A 21,826-nucleotide genomic window follows, 5' to 3' on the forward strand; every position below is an offset into this window, starting at 1 on the left:
TAATATATGCAACTGATGCCTCGTTGGGTTCCTTGGGTTATTTGGCGTGATTCTCGTACCTCATCAGCCCTAAGGCCAGCCATGACCAATTTGCTTCCCTGTATCTGCCTGTCTTTATGTTCTTGAACGCTCATACCTTGCTGAGCTCAGCAATCCTTATCTGTTCAGCCTAGCAAGCATCTCTAGAAGCACCCTTAGTTACATATTTAAGAGTTCTTCATGCTTTTCTTCACGGTATCAAGAGTATCTTCAGACACAGCCTGATTTCTTTCTACTTATTCTCATATGCAAATGTCTTTGAGTATGGAATGTGAAAAAATGGAAATGTAAAGTAAGTAACAACTCTTTATACCACTGTCATTAACAGAGAACTTGACTCCAAGTTGCATAGTACCTAAGGCCCAGGTTATGACCCACCTAGATTAAATGAGAAGCATTGGAGCTGTCTTGAAGCAACAAGGTATAGAACTTTTGAAACATCTATAGCAAAGACATGAACCTATGCATTGACCCATTGTGTCATTTAGGGAGTACAGAACACACAAAGCCTCTTAAACTTTCAGCTAATGTGGCAGCAAACTTACAATGTCTGTCATTAAAAGCACACTTGTTTTTTCTTTTCTAAAAGGATAAGCTATAAACTGTGCCTGAAAGACTTTATTAGCCACTATTCTTAATCCAACAAAGGCAAAGCAAACATGTTTAGTACTCTCTGTGAAGTTCTGAAATGTGTCATGTAACAATCTTTACACTCCTTGAATAGGTACTGTTAAAATCAGTAGGTAGTCATTGTTCAGTCCAAACCCTGTAAACAGGAAATTTCTTCATAAGGACAAAACCCAGATTCAAATTATCTGTGGTTAGAGGTAGTTTCTACAATGTTTTCCAGCTCCTTTTACATATGATTTCAATTGGACATTTGCTAATGGATTGTGATTCACATAGCTGAAGGTAGGAGACCTTTCCACATTATAAATCTAGTCAAAAGAGTTTTTTGTCCCTCTAAAACTATTGATAGTGAATTAGTTTCCTGCCATTAATTTATATATTCCATTAACATATTTCTGAAGAGAGGTAGTCACTGGTGTGGTAAAGGAGAGATGTGTCTGTGCAGGACAACAGACTTACTCTCTGAGTGCAGCTGTTCATACCTGCTGATTCATGCAAAAATGTGGTTGAAAACAGCATTAAATTAGTTTAAACTACATGACAAGAATGGAAATCTGTGACAACTGCAATGCAAAAAGAAAGAATTATTAAAGAGAGCCAATGGCATCCTGGCCTGCATCAGGAATGGTGTGGTCAGCAGGAGCAGGGAGGTCATTCTGCCCCTGTACTCTGCACTGGTTAGACCACACCTTGAGTACTGTGTTCAGTTCTGGACCCCCCAGTTTAGGAGGGACACTGAGATGCTTGAGCGTGTCCAGAGAAGGGCAACGAGGCTGGGGAGAGGCCTCGAGCACAGCCCTACGAGGAGAGGCTGAGGGACCTGGGATTGTTTAGCCTGGAGAAGAGGAGGCTCAGGGGTGACCTTATTGCTGTCTACAACTACCTGAGGGGTGGTTGTGGCCAGGAGGAGGTTGCTCTCTTCTCTCAGGTGGCCAGCACCAGAACGAGAGGACACAGCCTCAGGCTGCGCCAGGGGAGATTTAGGCTGGAGGTGAGGAGAAAGTTCTTCACTGAGAGAGTCATTGGACACTGGAATGGGCTGCCCGGGGAGGTGGTGGAGTCACCGTCCCTGGGGCTGTTCAAGGCAAGATTGGACGTGGCACTTGGTGCCATGGTCTAGCCTTGAGCTCTGTGGTAAAGGGTTGGACTTGATGATCTGTGAGGTCTCTTCCAACCCTGATGATACTATGATACTATGAAATAAATACATGTGAAAGCAATGCATTTAGCACACAACTCCAGTTAAATGGTCTAATAGTATTAGGAACAATGAGAATTAATGAGATACATGTACACAAGGAGAAAATAATTTCCCACAGGAACATCTCAAGCAAGTCCACATTGGAGCCTAAATTATATGATAGCTGTCTCCATTAGAAGCTTAAACCTAGCAGAATAAACACCTTATTATGTTAGAAGCAACAGACTGACTGACTGCTATGACCCCCTTGCAAAACTTCAGTTTGAGTCACCAGCCAATGGTCACAGGAGCAGTCACAGAGATGAACGAGTCTAGTTAGTTAAGTAAGGCCTACATCACCTGGCTTTTAATATTTTCTTTTAAAGGTATGATTGAAAGGGGATTACTGGAAGTCCTTTGTTCTGCATTTTATGTGCTGTAAACACGTGGTCAGCCTTCCTACACACATTGAGTTTGACTGATGTGATTTTTTTCTTCAGATCAGCTTTAATCATTTGTATTAGTTCTCTAAAGGCTGCTGGTGTGTGTGTGTGCATACCTAGACACATGGTTATATATATTTGAAGAATTTTGTCAAAATAGTTTTCCCACAGTTCAACAGATTGGGAATTGACTCTTGAGGCAGTAGGCTGTCTTAGTGTGGCAAGTCTGCCTAAATTGGCTTACCTATATGACCTTTTGTTCTGATTAGTGGAACAGATCAGATTGTTTCCAAACTGGTTCCTTCACAGAAAAAACAATATTTATTAACTTACTCATTGTTGCTGAAGGAGATGGGCAGAAAGTTATAACACTGAGTAGGCTGCATGTTTTATTTTTTCCTCCCTTGAGGAAAAACTTCTCATGTGAACACAAGTTCCATGCAGACAGGAGAGGCAAACAATCTTGCTGTAGTTGATCTCTTCTTTTTCTCCTGCACTCCCAGAGGCATCTCTATTTTAGTTTTACTTCACACCAGTGGTGCTCTTAGGAGCGAATCTTCTGGTTGTCCCCATGTACTGTGCATCAGTTCATATTAAGGGGTGGTCTCAGAGTGGATGGGCCAGATGACTTTGTGCCAAAATGAAATTAGGAGCACTCCAGAAACATACTGATCTGCTCCAACCTCTAATGGGCTTTTAGTTTTCAACACCAGGCTAGAATCTGTGAATATCAGGTTCACTGTCCTAGAGGTTTTGCTTTGTGAATTCAGTTTGTGTTAGTCTTGTCACAAAGACTGCCCACAGATTTAACATCTTGCAATTCTTTTGGACATTTCTGAAGTCCACTCGAGGAAGGCAGCCAAAGGTGTCCCAGGATACGAGTACAGGTGTTTTATTGAGAGGCAATTGAAAACAGTGGAAATGTAGCTACTAAGTTTGTAGGATATTTTCAGTTGTATAATTCTCAGGTCCTTCCGTAATAGTGAAGCAGCAAGAAGCATTAGAATCCTCATTGCTTGGTTTTGCCACAGCTCACATGATGCTCTCGGACCATATCTTGCTGCTCTGAAGAGCTGCAACCTTTCTTGGCTCCCATTGTTCTGCTGTCCGGTCAGTGCCAAAAATCCTGGCTAGAGCTTTTTCAGTTTAGTTCTCCAGTTCTATCCCTGACACTATCAGTTCCTTCAGCTGTGGTCCAACATCTCTACTTTTGCTCCCCAGACCCCCTGAAATGAACTCTGTACAAAGCCTTGAGAGTTGCAGGGGTTAACAACATGCCTGGGAAGTACCTTAATCTCAGTGAGAAAGCTCTATACCTTTTATGTCTTCTGTTCATATGATGGGATTTCCCCTTTCAGCCTCAATTCTATTTGCACCTGTAATGGTTAAGTCTTACATAGATAAAATGATGTATGTAATACTTATGAAATAATATCCACTGTAATGTATTTATTTCCCCCTCAATTCCTAAAGAAAATACTGTCTAGGATTCTGTTCAAAATTCTAATAATAGAGACTCTGGAAAAATACTGAATTTAGCAGTTTAGTTTGCCTGTGAAGAGCTTTAAAGTTTGATGGTATTTCATTATTATTTAATATAGGTTAAAGGGGGGGTTGATTCCAGTACTGAGATTTATATCTAGTCCTCTTGATCAGATGGTCTGTCCAGAAGTAATGTGTAGCTTGTACTTTGAAATGACCTGCATATTTCAAAGAGAAAATAGATATGGTAGCTTTTCTGTGGGACTTGGTCTTGGTTGGGTGCATATTTAATTTATTTTTGATGGGCTGACTATTCTGTTCTGTTAGTATGTCTGTACAGATATTTTTATGAGTATGTAAATTGTGTTGTAAGGGCTTACAGAGCATAACGTGGGTGATTAACATCTTTATAACACTAAATAAACATACCCTATTGTGCCACTTTCTGTGTGCTCTATATAATAATTTACAATAACTGTTAGGTGCCATGGAACATTTATTACAAGACATTTGCTACAAATCACTGAGTAAAACTCAAATTGTAGAAGGAAATGTAATTGGCTGCAGGAAAGATATCTGTCTTAAATACTTAAATGGCTGCCATTGCTGCAGCATCTGCATGCTTCCCCATCTTTAATGTATTTATTTTGATATGACTCTTAGGAGATAGAAATGCTCCTATTCCATCTTAAAGACAGGAATGTGGGCAACACAACTATTCAGAGAATGCCAGTGCTGCAGAATGCAGTTCAGTGTGAGATCTCTGAGCCTGCCCTGTTACCAGAGCTAACCTAGGCTCTGTTACATGGAACTGCTTGTTGGAGTAATTTACCATTCTCTCCTTCCAAGATGGAAATCTGGCAAAAGCAGCCTCTGTGAGTGTGTCATCCATCTGAAATGTTGCTATAATTAAGGTAAAGGCGACTTTTTCTAAGGTGAAGAACCTAGTACATTCTGTATTTATGAAACAAACTTAGATGGCATCTCTCTTGTATAGCACTGCCTTTAGTTTGGGTCTGAGGGATGCCATTCCAGTGATTCAGACAAAGGCTGGGGAGGAAGTACCAAGCTTGATGCTCTTTTTTTTTCTTTTCTTTATGTGTAGAGTCATGATGTGCACATTTCATTCAAATAATTGCACACCAGTGTGGGAACATTTGGCCAGCAGAGCCTAGAAAACACAAATGTAATCCAGACCTGTGCTGGGAAGGGATCCATGTTTGCCTAGCAAAAGGAGACATTTCATAATCACAATTGCATTATGCTCAGTGCCTGATTCAACTCAGCGTTTCTCAGTGCTGCATTCCAAATACCCATAGCGGTATGGAATCGTGTGCTTCACAGCCTCTCAGCTTCTTGCAACACTCTGAACATTTGCCTGACTGCAAGCAATCAAAGTGCTGAGGTTTAGCAAGCTAGTGCTTCCAGGGCAAACCACCCAACTCAGCATGGATGTACACCATTCATTGTGAACTGAAATATGTTGGACTTAATCCGTTTCACCCAGTCGTGCAATCACAAGATCAAGCACATCAAGTCTTGCAATCCCATGATTGTTGTAATCATCTACATCTACATGATTCACAGGGTTTAGGTGATGTGTGTAACTCACTCCTGGCAATAACTTGATCTCTTATGAGGTGAACAAAACTGAATGTCTTGGAAACAACAAGACCGTGTAAGGAGAGTGAAGGAACATGTGGTCTCACAAAATATGTTTGCGTTTGAAAAAGTGTTCCTCAAAGTTGATTACAAAATGAAAATGAGAATATGGGGAAGGAAGCATGGATGGGTTTAACTGCAGACCAGATGTTGACTTAAAAAATTATAACAAAAAGCAAAGTACATATGTTTGTGTGATATCTGGAGGAATGTTTTTCCCTCAAGGAAGGCATCCATATAGATAAGGTTGCTCAAGTAATGTGATGTGACTGTTGCTATGTCAACTAGTGTTCCCTTCCACACATTTAAATTATTGAATAGCACAGTAAATGTTCTATAAAAGTAGCTCCTTAGAAGATGATTGTGAATCTTCCAGTTTTCCTCAAAGATTTAACAAACTTTTCTGACCTTTACTGTGTGTGTTATATGTGCCTGATCTATGTGCCAAACCTCTCTGTGGCTCCCATGAAAGTCAGTGTTTGGCCCATTATGCCTCCTTTGTCTGACCCAGCTCCCTTTGTCACTGTGTGTTTCACGGATGTGTAACAGAGAAGTCACTGCTAGTTTGAAAGCAGAGAGAAGGGAATGAGGGAACAAATTGAATCCATCACAGAAAGAGTATGAAACTCCCATGCAAATAAGTGCATCACATTTAATGAATTGAATCTGGTGCTATAAACAGGCATCTGCCCTTGCGTGCAGTGCTTTCTTCATTGTTAACCTAGTACACAAAGCTTTTTGGCACATGCTTTAATAATTTATTTGGAATATAAGTTAGCTAAGCAGAATCTCCAGCCTCAAAGCCAGTGGGAGCTGGTTGAGGCTCAAACAAAAAGGGAAACTATCCTATGCATACCAGTGTCATTTATGTAACCTGAGGCTAAGGCAAGTAAATGATGAATCCTGTTAAAGCCATTTCACTTCCTTGTGTGTGAATTTGTCTCTAACTCATAGATGGTTTTTAACTTAGGTTTGTCCCTAGTTAGGTAGCTTAGAAAACCAGTAGACTGTGAGCTCTCTTAGCATTCAAGAGTCATGATCTTCATGCTGTTCTTTGCCTCACACTTCCCTTTCTGTCTAAAAATGGGGGTACTAGCTGCCCTATTTGAAGATAGTAAAGTCTTTGGTGTTAAGCAGTCCTGAAATTGTGGTCATGTACTTTTTTAGGTGAAAGTCAACATTGTACAGATAATGAAAGTTCTTTTTGCTGGAATATTTTGCTGCTTGATGCATTGATGGTCATAAATGATCAGATTTCTGTGTTTATTCAAAACCAGAACCTAAATCCTTGAAATCTGTTCTGTAGCCTTCGAAACGACCTCTGTGTAAAAATTTTCTTTCAGAACACGTCTTGGGAGGAATTTTAGTGTCATTGTAGCTACTTCAGTCTTTCCCTTGTAAATCTAATGGCAAGCAATGAATTCTGTAGATGAACATGTAGGAGTAGGGCTTAAATACTTGTTTCTGCATATGCAAAAAAGTCAGGAAGGATGGGAAGAAGTGGGGTGCAAGTTTTGCATAGCACCTACACAAGGACTTGACTTATGTGTAGGCTTATCATACATTTTTGCTTCAGGATGAAGTATATCTTACTTATGTGGGCATATGTCTGTCCTTTGTTGATAAAAGCCTCTCTGCATTTGAACTTCTATGAGTATCTGTCCATACAGGGATTTAGGAATCTGTACTCTAAAGGTACAGGTATCTAGAAAATCAATCACAAAGACAGCTGAAAAGTGCTTTCGTAAAGCAGATATGAAAAAATTTTTGTTTGATTTGCATGGGTGCAAATACAGGCATATGTGCATGGGAACGAGGGGAGGCCTGTAGCATTCTCTGTCCCAAATGCCACTCAAACTTACTGTGCTACTGAACAGATGCTATGCAGGAAGTGCTTTGTTCATGTGGCACACAGGTTGTCACACCAAAGTCACATTAACTGCTGAGAAAAATTGCTTTCATTTGATGCCTCCTATGGTACTGAAAATGAATATCAAGGGACACAGAAGTAACATTGTAATACAGTTATTGTTCTACCGTCTCACAGCAGCTCACACTGTAGTCAGCTGGAGGGAGAAGTAGATCTGAGGCTGCTTGTAGCAAGATTGGGAACCAAGTTTGTATTTATTTGCAGGTAATGTGTTCCCCTCTTTTTTGTTATAGTTTTGGCAGTTTATTTGAACCAGCGTTGGTGGCCTGTTGAAGATGTTGTAAAGACAGCTGATCCATCTAGAGATGGGCTGGTTTCGGTAAGGATGCTATTTTAAACTGTTACCTTTACCCTAGAACTACCCAGCTAGAACAATCCTATGGAATTGCCTCTGGTCTCTTACAGCTCATGCTTTACAACCTGTGGGTTCAGGCCTACATGGCTTGCCAAGTGCTTCACATGTCTCTCATTGCTCAATGACATGCACATTAACCCTCTCTAAACAGTTTTCTGTGTGCAATTTATGATTCACCTGTGGGATTTATTTTGCTTTGTTTTTAGTTTACCCTCACTGCCTACTAAAGGAACAATCAGATAAACCACATTACTGCACTTGCAATAACTCTTCATAGTAATGTTGCTTGATTGTCTGATGGGAGGTTGTTAGCATCCTTTGGACCAGTAGCTTATCTAACTAGGTATGGTAGTCTGTTCATTTAATGAAATTATTCAGTAATAGTTTATATATCTGCAATTCTTTTTTCAGAAAAATTATAGGATAACAACTACTTTTTCATAATGTGAGGGATCTAGGTAGCCTGTAGTTTGTTTTCAACTGAGAATTCAGGTGTCTACTACATGTGGGCTTTGTGTTGATGTGAGACTCATGTCATTTCTGTCTCCCACCCAACCCTCTGTTCTATGTCCACCTTGGTCCTTAATTATTCTGTTCCTTTACCTTTCCCAAGTATCTGCCACACATTGAGTTTAATAAGTCATTAGATTAACTAGATTTTTTTATGAATAATTAAACTGGAGGAATTTCGAAGTACAAATGCTTGCAAGATAGAACTTAGAGCAGAAACATAGGCTTTCAGTCTTTCAAGCATCTGTTGTAACAACATGGAATGAAAAAACATCTGAAAACAGAAAACTTGCCCCTTCTAACTCATTACTAAGAGGTAAGTTGTCATTATGTGTGGAAACTCAATTTCCTTTTCATCATTTGTATTATAGCTTTTTGGCTCCACTTTCCAACTTGATGACTAGGATAGTCTTGTTCCTTTATATTCTTACATCTCCCTGTCTTGTTGGTCATCTGGTAAAGAAACACAGCATAAAAGTTAGTTTGTTGTCCTACGCGAAGATTATGAGTCTGTTTGGGACAGACAGTATTTATTCTTCTTATAGTGTCTTGGTATGCCCACTGAAGTTCTTTGATACTGTGGCAAGAGAGGTAACAGGAGAGATGATCAACATAATGTAGTGAATACTCTCTTCACTTTTGGGGAGGATTAAATTGCCTTGATCCTTTTTGCAAACCTGTGGCTAGTTTACTGTGACTTGCAATCAAGGTGCTTCCTGCTGCTTTAGAATTTCTCTGGAACAACAGGAGCTTTATAAATTGTTTCTAAGTTATTCTATGCTTTCTGGATACAGGATGGAATACTGGGGAAACCTGGTTTTGCTGTTCTGTCTGAACTAATTCATGAGGCATTTTCCCCAAATTAAATGTATGTGTTTCCTGACCTCCTCCTTCCCAGCCCTTTTTAATTTTGAAGCCTTTTATGAAACACAAAATACTGTTCTCTGCTTTCATTTTTATATGGTCTGTTTTGGTTTGTTCTCTAAGGTCCAGACATTTGGAGAAAGGATCATCCTCTTTGTCCTGAACTACATTATTTTTGGAATGCTTGAAGGGAGTTCAGCTAATGATGCATTCTTTCTACCTCATTCAGCCACCGAGTGTGCCAAGATACTCTGGAGAAATGGTGAGGCTGTAGCCTTTTACTCGGTCAAGATGAAAGGTAAGGTAATTTTAGAGACACGTTTCCATTGGTTGGTAATAGCTAGAAATTTAATGCTTTTGTTTATCTTTCAATATAAGTAATCCTGGCTCTAATTTACACTTTTATATCAAATCTGTCTCAGAATGAATCTGGGGGACAAACCTTCCCAGAATCTGGAAGCCATCCATATTATTTTCATTTAAATACACTGGCTCCAAACTCTATATTCTTGGTTACACTGAATGATCTGAAGTACTGATTTGTTACAATGAAGTGTTTTAATGCAGCCAAGGGGGAAGATCACAGATCTAGGGACAAAGAATATAGGGCATACCCACAGAATGGAGGGCTGCATCTTGGAATGAATGATACCTGAAAAAAGGAGAGCAGATCACAGTGAAAAAGCATTTTATCAGGAGAGGCTGGTGGTGAGAAGTGATGATATCCCTGGATGTGTGAGGAGCAGTGGCTGTATTGTGTAGAGGAAGGTGTATGCACTAGGACAGTCCTGGCATGTGGTGTCCACTTGTGGCACTCCTAGTTTAAAGGATGATAATTAATTGATTTCATTATTAATTGATTAACATATCACAGAAAAGAAACAAAATCTATTTGATTCTTTAGAAACACCTGTGCCACTACAGGTTTGTATTAATACAGGTACATTGCTGTTAACCAGTCCAGAGTGGAAAAGGCTTCCTTAGAATACCTCCAGGTATGCAGCTGAGTACATACTCCTGTATAGTATCTGTGTTTCAGATCTATGGATGTTGATTCCAGCGACTTAAATGTAGAGAAGGTTGTATCTTTGGAGGTAAATGTATAGTTGAAGTCAGCTATGAACTGTCGCCTGTCCAAAAAGGGCAGATGAAGGACAGATAAAGAAACAGCTTGTACAGATACAGATCACCTTGGATTCCAGGGGACAGTCTGATAGTGCCTTTTCTAATGGATCTCAAAGGCCAGTAGCAATAAGAGACATTCTGCTCTTTTGCTACCTTGGCATGTGCAAATCCTTGTTTGTGCTAAGATGTAGCTTGCACACCACTGTACAGTGCTACTCTACTGTCAAGTCTCAGCCAATGACAGAGGAGTCTATATATATCTATGAATATGCTGATGAGTTGGTCTGTAACTGGCAAACACTTAATTGCCGTAGTACATTTTCCTTTAAGTCCATAAATATTTCTGAGCAAAGCCTTTGGAAAGAAGCACTCATATGGGCTCCTAATGATTCATGCTTCAGTAAAATAAATTTGCACAGTAGCCTGTTATAGGTGGAGTATTAGCCAAGTTGAAACTTTTTGAGTGAGCTGAGAGTCACAGTTTGGTTTTAAACCAGGTCCACATAAAATAGAAATTCTTCAAGTCCAGCTCTGTCAGCATCTGTCTTTTCTTGCCAGTGGTTTTCTTCTCTGGGCAGCTATATTTGTTAGTTTTTGGCTTGGGTCACAAATTACTGCAATCCTGTGCCAGAACCTTTTCGGGAAGCTTGAAACTGATGGGTTTGCCTCTTTTTGATATTTTCTGTATGCTTTTAGAAAATAATTCCTCCTTCTGAAGTTTAGTGATCAGTTTCATGACAACCATGCTCTGTTTCTCTCTGTGTTCTGGGAGAGCCATGGATTTATTGGACGTCAAACAGAATGAGATAAAGATCTTCTCTTAGAAGTTGTATTTTGCATAGTTGTTCTTGATATTTTTTTAGCTTATTTTTTATCCTAATATAAGTTCTTTTTTACGTCTCACTGTCCTGGTCAGAACATGTAGTAAGGGCAACTTTAAGTACAGCACTTTATATTGTGCTGTTACAGCTTCTGGTCCTAGGAAGAAATTATTTTCCCCTGTGCCTACTATGTGATTCTGGCTGTCTATTTCCACGCTCTGCAATTACCTGGCCATTCTTTATAGTTTTATTTTCTTCACTAGGTAATTGAGACTCTCATGCTGATGTTGTATTCAACTGTATTTCTCATCTGTGAATTTTCCATTATCTGCAGTATGACAATAAACATGCTTCAGTGGAGCCAAATAAGCCAGAACTGCTCTGTGGAGCGTGGCTATTTCAAACATAAGTCATCTGGGTGAATCATAGAGTTGGTGACCAAGGTGGAGAGAGTCTGTTCTAGCTTTGCTACAGATTTAGTGTGCCGTTACGCAAACTCGATTTTCAATGGACCTCAGTGATTCCAATTAACTATCTTGGCAATATTGTAAAGTCATTTCCATTTGCCAGTTCCTAGGTGGCCTGTACAAAGTGAACTTGGTAATTCTGGTCCAGCTCAACATATCTATCTTATGAACATTCTTAGCTGGATCTCTTCTGATTGTCTAGTTAAAGAAGGACAGATGGTCTTGTGCACCCGCTTTGCTTGGAGATGCAGTAACTGCAAGTCAAGGTGTCGAGACAATTTGGCAACTACTGACACTGGCCATCCTGCACCTGTTGTGTAGATAAACAGAAGACTCATTCTTCAAGGCTATCATTTTCATGAGCATTAGACACCTTTATTAAACTAAAATTTATTCATGACTACACAGATCATCAACCTGGGCGCTTTGGTATGTGCCTGTTCCTGTCCAATGACAGGCATGCAGCATTTACCACTGGGTATACTAAAGATTGATGAGATGTACTAAGCCACTAATGAGGCTGATAAGACACTTTGTCATGTGGCAAGATAAATGTCTCCAATTTTATCTATGTCAGCGGCTTCCATATTAGACAGCTGAGGAGTGAGACCTCACTGAATGTAGCTACTTAAAGGTACCACAGGAAATGACAGTTCCCTGTCCCTTTCTTTGCAGACATCAACTTGAAAATGAAATATTTGGCAGAAAACCTTCATATAGATACTTTATTTTTGAGTTTTGAGAGTTTCTTTCAGATTTCTTTTTCTTGGCATGCTCTAAATCTGTGAGAAAACCTCAAAAGAATGTCTTTTGTGTAGTCATGTAGGATTAATGACCACAGTTACTGACGCTATTTTTTATACAATGAGACCATGTAATTCCCTGAAAGTTTTTCTTTTTTATTTACTGAGGACTAGTAATTACTGAAAGTGGACTTCTAGCACCTGCACAAAAATGTCAGGAGAATGTAGAAGATTCATAACGCAAATAAATCAGTAAAGAAGTTGGAGGATAATACGAGCCAAGAATGTCTTAATTCCTTCAAGAACAAAATAGGACAACCTCCCTCTTTTATGTACAACTTTATTATCCTACAGTTTCTGTTCTGTTACTGTTTTTGTAACACAGAGGAGCTTCCCACTTGCAGACCAAGCTGTCTGTGGTATAAAAAGCAAGAGTCAGATTGTCAAGGCCTGTCCCTTCCCAAGGTTGTGTCCTTTTTGTCAAGCTTAAGTAGTCAAAGTGTGGAGGAAAGTGGTTTTCTTTGTGCTGTGGGTCAAACCAGCCTTAACAAAATTAGGGCCTGAGAAGGCTGTAAAACATGGAGTTGAACCAAAAATAGATGCATACTTGGCTTCTCATTTGCTCTTCAGGGATGCTCCATAACATGATTTGACTGCGAAACTTCAAAGCTGATACAAAGGAGGCAGCAAAGCAGTCCTGGCCCAGTCTCTGCTTCCTGCCAAAGCCTTAGAGAGATGGTGTTTGGAAGTGGCTGCCCAAACTATAATCCATTTCACACCTTTCTTAATACAAGTCTTTTCAAATTTCTTTTAATTCCTTAGTAGGCCTGGTGGTATTCTCTACAAATAATCACTCAAACATAATAGGATTTTATTTTTCACTGATTATATACATTTATTTGAGAAAAAAAATCCACATTGAAGCTAACTTGACAGACAATTAGCTGAAATCTTGTTGGATAATTGCTTTTGTCTCTCTGTTTTCTAGCAATAATATTTTTAGTGTGCATTTCTGAGGCAGAGTGAAGGTTCTGGCTGTAATAAAAATTAAATGACTACATACCAGTCAAGACATGAATTCATTAAATTTTATTGAAGCCAGAACCTTTGTTCCCCTTCTCACATACAAGCTCACACAATGGGTTGACCTTGGGATCTATTCAGCAGAAATATTCCCCACCCTTTACACAAGCACTCAGCCTGCTCAAGGCCTGTCCAAACATGTGTGTGCCAAGCCAACTTGTTCAGCAGGGAAATAGTCAGTATGCACAACCTTGTTTTGTTTGGGTCTGTTGGATGTGGGGACTGAATTGTTGTTTTTTTTCTGGTTTGTGGCTCTTTGGGAATGCTAATGGCTGTCTGCTTTCCTGCCCTTGTAATATCTGTTTACCATTTTGCTGGCTCATAAGTTGGTCATTTGGCACTCGTGACCTAACCAAACAGATCAAAGGCTTTCAAAGGGCAGACTGTATGAGTACTTCCATCTCCATTGCCAATGCCCTTATTTTCCCTGTCTCCTCCTTCACCTCAAACTCAGTCTATTTGTGTGTTTCAACAATGAACCAAACCTCTGAACCAAATGTGCGAGAGCCTAGTGGTCAATTCTGGGCCACCATTAGCTTACGGTAACTTCTTTGCTATTGGGTGGGAACCAGAGACAAAGTGGCCTTTGTTTCAAAGGTTGGTTTGTTTATTTTATTTATTTCAAATGGCTCTAGGCTATGACTCCTCTAATATGTTTCCCAGGGATAAGGTGAAGAATGGCTTCATGGTGTTTTTTTATTTACAGTGCCTTTAGACATTACCAGCTTTTGTCATCTTCCCAACACAAAATTAGGAGTACAAACATAAATCACTCAGCCCCTGGGATTGCTGCACAGCAGTCTCATCAGGATTTATAGGAGATAGACTATATGAGATAATAATAAACTTACAAGGACACTTGCAGCATGCAGGAATCCTTAAAGCTATTGACTTCATGAGTTTGTCCCTTTCTTAGAATGTATGGCGCAACACTGCTGGAATCCAACATCCCTGTTGGGCTGGCAGCTAGCGCTGGGACCGGGGATATACTCATTTTTTTGGCTCATGAAAAGAAAGTAACTGCATATCATGTGTTACAAATATTGAAAGGTTATAAACACCACCACAAACTGTCCTGTTCCAACAATGTGCTTGAACATGTGTTTGAAGTTAAGCATGCATTTTGATTAAGCAGGAGCAGACCGAGCCTGGATCTGAATGCATTGGCCGAATATGTGTGATGTGGATTCTTGCTAAATGGAGGGCTCCAGCCTTGACAAATCAGGGTCTAGAATTAAGCACAGTCATGTACACTTTGCTGAATTGGCAACCCAGAAAAAAGAGTAATAGAAATCAGGCCTGGCAACTATCCATAGAATGTACTAGACACTAACTCAAAGAAAGGAAGTAGCCCTCAGTTTAAGATAGCCATGAGGATGTTAAAAAGAAAGAAAAAAAAGAACCTATTAAGTAAAAGTCTTATACTGGAATTCAGGAAGAGCCATTCAGTGAGAGATCTGTGAAACAGGTCTAAGTGAAATGATGGAAGTTTCATGTCTCAAGACACTGAAATCTGGACTGAGTAGTAAGTGGTAAGGAGGAAAAGTGAGAAGGTCTTGGTGAGATTTAAGCAACAAAGTAAGAAAATGTAATCTTTTTTCTGTTATAAAGGCCTGGCTACCCATTTCTATTTAACCAGCCAAATAACCAGATAGAAGCAGCATATGCTGGTAAAATAAACATTTTCTAGAAATGAAAATAAATCAGATGTTGTCATAGTGACCTTATTCTATATGTAGGCAGTTGGCAAAGTGATGTTGGTCATTCGTTTCAGGGCTGAATGCTTATGCTGTCAAGTAGTGTGAGGTTCTGTTTTCAGGGTATTCTGCACTGAATGGAAGTCGTACAGGGAATTACTAATGTTCCTTCTGCCATAGGAACCTGAGCTCTTTAGAACATTTTTGGACCCTGAATATCTGTTCTTACTCAACTTTTCTTGACTCCAGTTTGAGTTTACCATACATGACTGCAAAATAAATCCCTTGGTTCTAATTTTTTTCTTTTGACAGTTTTCACTGAGAACTGAATTTGAACACTTTGGAGGTTTATACTTGAGTCTGTATTTTGTCCACATGTTGAGCATTATGTCATGTCCCTATAATTTCGAGTGACTGAATGTGTTTACTAGCAGGGACCATCTCTGAGTGAAAAATCTGAGTTTATCATTGACAGCAGTAGTTCCAAGGGATGGAGTAGAATCGTGTTAACAGTGAGATAAATTATCACTCAGTAGAAACTAAGCAACTTACACGGGAGCACTGACAGTACTTCCTTAAAATGAACCACTGAGTAGTTTTGGGCATTTTGCTGAAATGCCTTAATTAATGTCTATACTCATCTTCCTATGGAGGTGTGACTTTTGGATGCTGCAGTGTAAATCTGAACCTAAGTTGCTGCCATGAGTTTAGCTGTCACCTGAATTCTGCTTGGTACCTTCTCAGATACAGTTCTTCCTCTGGGTGGTCATTTGCCTTCCTGTTCCATGCTGATTTGTTGCGGCTGCCCAGTTTTTGCTCTGATTTTTGAAGCAACTTTTTTTTTTCTAGCCCAGAGTCCCTATGAGTGTGAGCAGTTAGGGATTTGTTTTCAGTTTCAGGTGCAGCAACCCAAGCACTTTGTGTGATTCTTTCACCAATAAAGGTTTGAAGATGACTCCTGAGTATGTGTTGACAGGTAATTGAAGGAGAGAAATATTCTTCTATACAGTTGTCTACAGAATTTACTGAACTAGGAGATCAAAGACTGAATATGCAGCACAAGGACTGTATAACTTTCTAACCAGTAAAAGTCAAAAGGAGGTGTAATTGATGGGGCCAGACAAGTCTTATTCTTTTAAGACTGTTATCATACTATTTGAAAAGGCATGACAGCAATATATGCAGAGACCAAGAGGGCTTCTCTTCTCTCCCTGCAGTCGTTATATGAAATTGGTAGCTCAAACGTTACTGGGAAGTCTTCCCCACCATCCGGCTGCATCAGACAGTTTGGATCTTCTGAGGTTTAGCTCATACTACATTGTGTAGTTCAGTGTATTTCATAAAAAGACTTTGTGGGATGATTTGCCAGAATAGCCAAAAGCTAAAAGAATATACTGAGTTTACATTTGGAATATTTATGCCTCATTGGCTGTATCCCAGTTACATCTTTCTAGTGAACTTGCCTGTGTACCTAGATGGTCTGATTATGAAGAATTGGAGTCTAGACAATACTATGGTGAATCCTGGCAGCCACATTATTATGCATATCCTCTCAGTTTAACTGCTCAAATCATCCTCCTGCAAAGTGTTTTACTGTCTAAACTGAGGTCATCCTCATAGTCTGGGGAAAGATGTCAGGACACTATTTGTGGCTAGAGTCACACAGCAGTTAGTGCAACAATACCAATTGTGTTTCCAAATTCATCTGTTTTTCACTTGTCTGCTTTCAGGGAGTCTTTGCGATGGAATAACCAGTCAGTGTTACTTGCTGCCAGTTTTGGATACTATATTTGTCCGGAGAAAGTACAGAAGAAGTGGCCTAGGGATGAAAATGCTGCATGATTTCTGCCAATCTTTCATGGCTGAGGATGCCTTGGGGATCAGCTGCCCTATTTCTGCTGCCATGTATCAAGGTAAATCATTTGATGTGGAAACGTTAGGTAAGGGTCATGTATAATATATAAATTTCAATATGGTCTTGGTAGGATTTTCTTAACTGTGTAAGAGTTCAGTGCACTCATCTGAACTGGACCTTTGTTAGCATGCAACCAGTTACCTTTCTTGAGCCGCCTGGAATATCCTATGGAAAGGTAGGCCAATATTTATGTAAGACAGTGAGAAGCATAAACCTCAAACTGCCTGACACTTTGCCTTCTTATCTCACTCTCTTAGAAACAGAACTATGTCATTGCCATAGAGAGTGACTTGCCCGTTTTATATGACACCAGAGGGAAAAGGCTCAAAAGATGTTGTCAAACCTGCACTATGCACATAATGCTCTTGTAGGTACTCCATCTGTAAGAAATTCTGTTCAATAAGCTGAATACTTAGGCTCTGCTCAGTCATCCAGGCACTTGTTTTGTACTGACTGTCTGAGCATTTGGCACTTCTGAAAGATCACTGAGTAGTTTTCTATCTTCTCTGTGTTCAGGTGGAAGTTTTGGTCTTGTTGGTAAAATTCACAGAAAATATCTGTGCTCATATTACTTATAAACCTGCTCTATTTATAAAACCATTTTAAGCTAAAGTTGCTCTCTGCATGGCATACAGTATTTACAATCATTTCTTGGGAGGTGTTTCTATTGATTTATGACTTCACAGCCTTTTCCTAGCAGGTGTCAGCAAAATTTGGCTTGTGTCTGCTTTTAGTCTTGTTCAGTGTGTGCCATTGAATGTACACGGATGTACCCCAATGCATACAGATGTAGCCTAGGACTTTCTAAGGTACTGCTACTTCTAAATTCAGGAAGGAATAGTACTGACAACAGGCTTTCTCTTCCCTTGATAATTTCCATTTTCCTTATGGTAGGCATCAATGGTTTAGACACTCTGGATCAGAAAACTGCATTGTTTATAACTTAGCACTAGCAATACATTGCAAGACTGCTGTTATCACAGTTGAGTTTAGAGTGAATAAATTTGACTTGTAACATGTTCCATTTAGGTTTTCTGGGTCCTACTTTTATAAAATGCTCATATTGCAAGTTAGATTTTGAGTGTAGTGAAATCACTGCCTGGTTTTAATTGCATTTCAACCACCATCTCATGCTTTGACAAAAGCAAGCGACCTTTTTCTCTGTATCTGTCTACTAAATGTGCACATTTTTCACTAGTATGTGCTATAGAGGCTTAAAAGGAAGCAAACCCCTATTTATCAGATACTTCTAGTTTGGTATATATGTTACTATCAGTGGCTTTTATTGAAATAATTGAGTTTGTATTTTCTTGGATAAGATCAATGATGGTGGTCTCCTCAGTACTGTAAGGCAGCTGTTTGTGTACCAAAATTGGGGGTTTTGTTTTGATATCCCACTGGTAAACTCACCAGAATGTTGAGGACAAATTGCCCATTCTATACTATAATGAGCTACAATGGATAGAAGAGAGCATGAAAACAACTTTATTGTGTACAGATCAGTGTCTTATTGTAGTTGATGGAACTGGTAGAATGATGGTTAAGGAAAATGCAAGTATCCCCTTTCATTTTTTTAAACTGTATGTTCTAAATCTATGCCTCCTTTTGGCTCTGCAGACATCCTAAGAAAAACCCTAAATAAGACAGATTTCAGTTTGAGAATGTAAGCTAACTTAAATTTGATAATTTATGATATTAAAGTTTAACCTGTACTGACAGTGATAAGAATCCATGGGAATATGTTTTCTGAAGATCATCACACATCTGAAGTAGGTACTCCTGTTACTTCTCTCTTAGTTCTTCCTGTTTTCTGTTTGGCACACCCAAAGAGGTAAAGAACCTCCAACAATGGAGTCTAGGGTAGGGGTAGTAAAATGGAGGGGGATATTTGCCTAAGAACAAACCGATACAAAAGTTTTGATTGTAACTAGAAATTAGAGGAGCATTCTTAATGGTTCAAGCTGGAAAATACTGAAAGACCTTTCATTTCAGAGTAGGAGGGTGAAAAAAACCTCCACTGCTGGTAGTCTAAAACCTGCTTAGTGTCTGGAGATAGTCCTGTAATGCAGTGTCAGAAGAAGAGGGCTCAGTAAGTAATTTCAAGTCCTGTATTTCTGTGCTCACAAGGAAGTTATCTAGACTGAAGGAAATGGACTTTTCCTGAAAGCCCCAGCTAAAGAAAAAAGAAAGAAAAAGAAAAAAAAAAGGAGAGTGAGACAGGAGGAGATGAGAAAAGAGATTAAAAGACTTCCTAAGGCAACTAATGAAAATATTTCTGAGAGAACTTCCAGGCTAGAATTCACTCTTCTGCTGTGCTTTTCATTCATTCATGCCTTTACTCCTTGGTTTCTCCTATTCAGTTTGTCAGAAATTCTTGCAGACTTACCCTGAGGAGCAGAAGCGACTGTGGGAGGTGGAAGCACCAGGAAACTGGAGCCAGCGAATGAATATCTGGTTAAAAATTCAGATGGAGTCATTCCCTTCACAAAGTGAGTTAAAATAAACAGTATGAACTTGGCCATGTAAGTTATATAAAGACAAGGAATGGAATTGGGGTGATAGTACCTAGGTGGTTTCTTTGCCCATGGTGAAACTACTGAGTCTGCAGTCCAGTTCATGGCTTTCTTCCCTTTAAACAGGACAATGCTTAGAAATTATGAGGTAATGAAACTGAACTACAGAGCATCTGAGAGATACTGAAGAGTCTTGGCTTAAAGTGGCCATAACTCCCATTACAGTGCACTTTTATCAGGATAGAAGTTAGCCCCAGAAATTCCTGTTGCACAACAATGTCTGGGTAATACAGAGGGGATTGTTTCTCTGAAATAGTTACAAAGAAGAAATGTGTATAGCCAATGAGCAATGTGTTTAATGACCTTCAGTTTGCTGCCAGTGCTTGGATGGAAACACAAACACTTTCATTATGTTTTTTGGAAGATTTAAAGTACTCTCCTATGGGGTAGATCCTTCTTGCTGGGAACCTGATTCATGAAAGGCAGCAATAGAGTAAGAAAACCTTTTGACAGTTCACATGGGGATCTCGTTGATGTAATCTGTTCAGCCAGCCTGGGGATGCAGGCTGGTCCCTCTGCTGCATGCACACAAGCCCTAACAAGCACTAGGTTCCTAAAGAAGGGGACAAATTGTCTCTTATTCGAAGGGCAGCAAGGAGTGCTGCAGTGCAAATTGCTGCCATGCCTTCCCACATCTGTCCTCCTTTGTATTGGCTTGGGGACCTTCAGTTGAGACACTTTCTTTCATCTTCTCTGCAACACCCCACAGGAGAGTTTAGTCAGAGTTTAGCTCTAGGCTGGGTTCCTCTGATGCTGTTATATTTATCTTCCCTGTGCTTTAAACCAACAGAAACTGGTGTGTTGCTCTTTCCTTTAATCCATCTTCCAAAGTTCAGCTTGTTAATGGCAATTGAAGAAAACTGTGATCAGATCAGCAATCAGAATGTGGTCCTGGAGGAGAATAGCCTTCCTCTTTTTCTTTCTTCTTTTTGCCATCTTCTACAAAAATAAGCAAAGAGAAACAACCCAATTTGTGGGTAAATACAATTTCACCAGAATGGCTGTCAGTAAAAACTCTGCATGAGGCCTGGCAACTGCCTTGGCCAGTTGTTCATGGGAATGAGATATCTCCCTACAAAAAGAGGAGGGAGAGAAAGTATCAGCCAGAAATGGGCATGTGTGTTTTTTTCTATTTATATGAATTGTTAATTGTAGTGTGGTCCTAACAGTGGAAGGGAGCAGAACCAAGTTTATTTGGCACTCAAATATATAATAAAAAAACTTGCTTTTTAAGTTATATTCTCCCTTTTGATGCACAACTCGCTGGGTATCACTTTCGTTTACACTGAGTGTACTGAACAGGCTATTTTTCATTCATCTTCACTTGAAAATCAACCCACTATAAATTCAGTATTTAAAACAGTTTGTAATACCTTTATTATATCTTTTTTACAAATGATATCTACTTGTGTGTATTGTGCATCCAGGGAAATACCAAGGGAGAGTACAAAACAGATAATGCCTGCTAAAACTGGGGACTTTTCCTGGTTTTGCTTTGACCTAGAGACAGCATCACTCCTGCGTGGCTCTGTCTGATAGCTGATGAGGAAACAAGATAATTTTCCAAGGTTTTGTGCTATTTCTTAATAATTCATAAAGAGTAAACATTTTCTGAGTGCAGGAATCTTCTGTCATCTGACCTAGTGTGCTGCTTCCCATACATGTAAAGGAGTTTGTGTTCTAGAGCTGTGGTGTGGGGACACAGAGAGGAAAAGGATGTGGCACTGAATAGAAACCACTGGAGTTGTGCACTTACATGTTCCAACAAACACAGCCATGTGGATCTGCGGCAAGTTTGCAGATGACACTAAGACATGGCTGTCCAGGGGCACCTGGGCAAACTAGAGAAATGGGCCCATCAGGGTCAGCAAGGCCAAGAGCAAGCTCTTGCACCTGTGTCAGGACAATATTTGGTATCAATGCAGAATGAAGTGCTAAAGGATTGTGAGCAGCTCTATTGAGAAGGACTTGAGGATATTGGTGCATGAAAAGTTGGACTTGAGCTGGCAATGTGTGTTAGCAGCTTAGAAGGCCGACTGTATCCTGGGCTGCATCAAAAGCAGCATGCCCACTAGGTCGAGGGACGTGCTTCTGCCCCTCTGCTCTGATCTGGTGAGACCTCACCTAGAGTACTGTGTCCAGCTCTGGGGTCCTCCACACAGAAAGGACATAGGCCTGTTAGAGTGAGTACAGAAGAGGCCATAAAAAGAATCAGAGGGCTGGAACACCTCTCCTATGAGGACAGGCTGAGAGAGTTGTGATTCTTTGTCCTGGAGAAGAGAAGGCTCCAGGGAGACCTTATTGCAG

The 21,826-nt window shown here is 39.8% G+C and overlaps 1 protein-coding gene across 1 annotated transcript in view; it reads left to right on the forward strand.

Moving 5' to 3' along the window:
• Positions 1–21,826, forward strand: part of LOC135183151 (protein FAM169B-like) — a 43,239-nt gene that overhangs the window by 18,099 nt on the left and 3,314 nt on the right. The window contains exons 4-7 of the mRNA XM_064158032.1: positions 7,600–7,685; positions 9,219–9,393; positions 16,762–16,944; positions 19,307–19,435. Coding sequence (XP_064014102.1) covers positions 7,600–7,685; positions 9,219–9,393; positions 16,762–16,944; positions 19,307–19,435 — 573 coding nt within the window. The remainder of the gene's footprint in view (positions 1–7,599; positions 7,686–9,218; positions 9,394–16,761; positions 16,945–19,306; positions 19,436–21,826) is intronic.

The sequence above is a fragment of the Pogoniulus pusillus genome, chromosome 17, assembly GCF_015220805.1.
Source record: "Pogoniulus pusillus isolate bPogPus1 chromosome 17, bPogPus1.pri, whole genome shotgun sequence".
NCBI classification, from domain to species: domain Eukaryota; kingdom Metazoa; phylum Chordata; class Aves; order Piciformes; family Lybiidae; genus Pogoniulus; species Pogoniulus pusillus.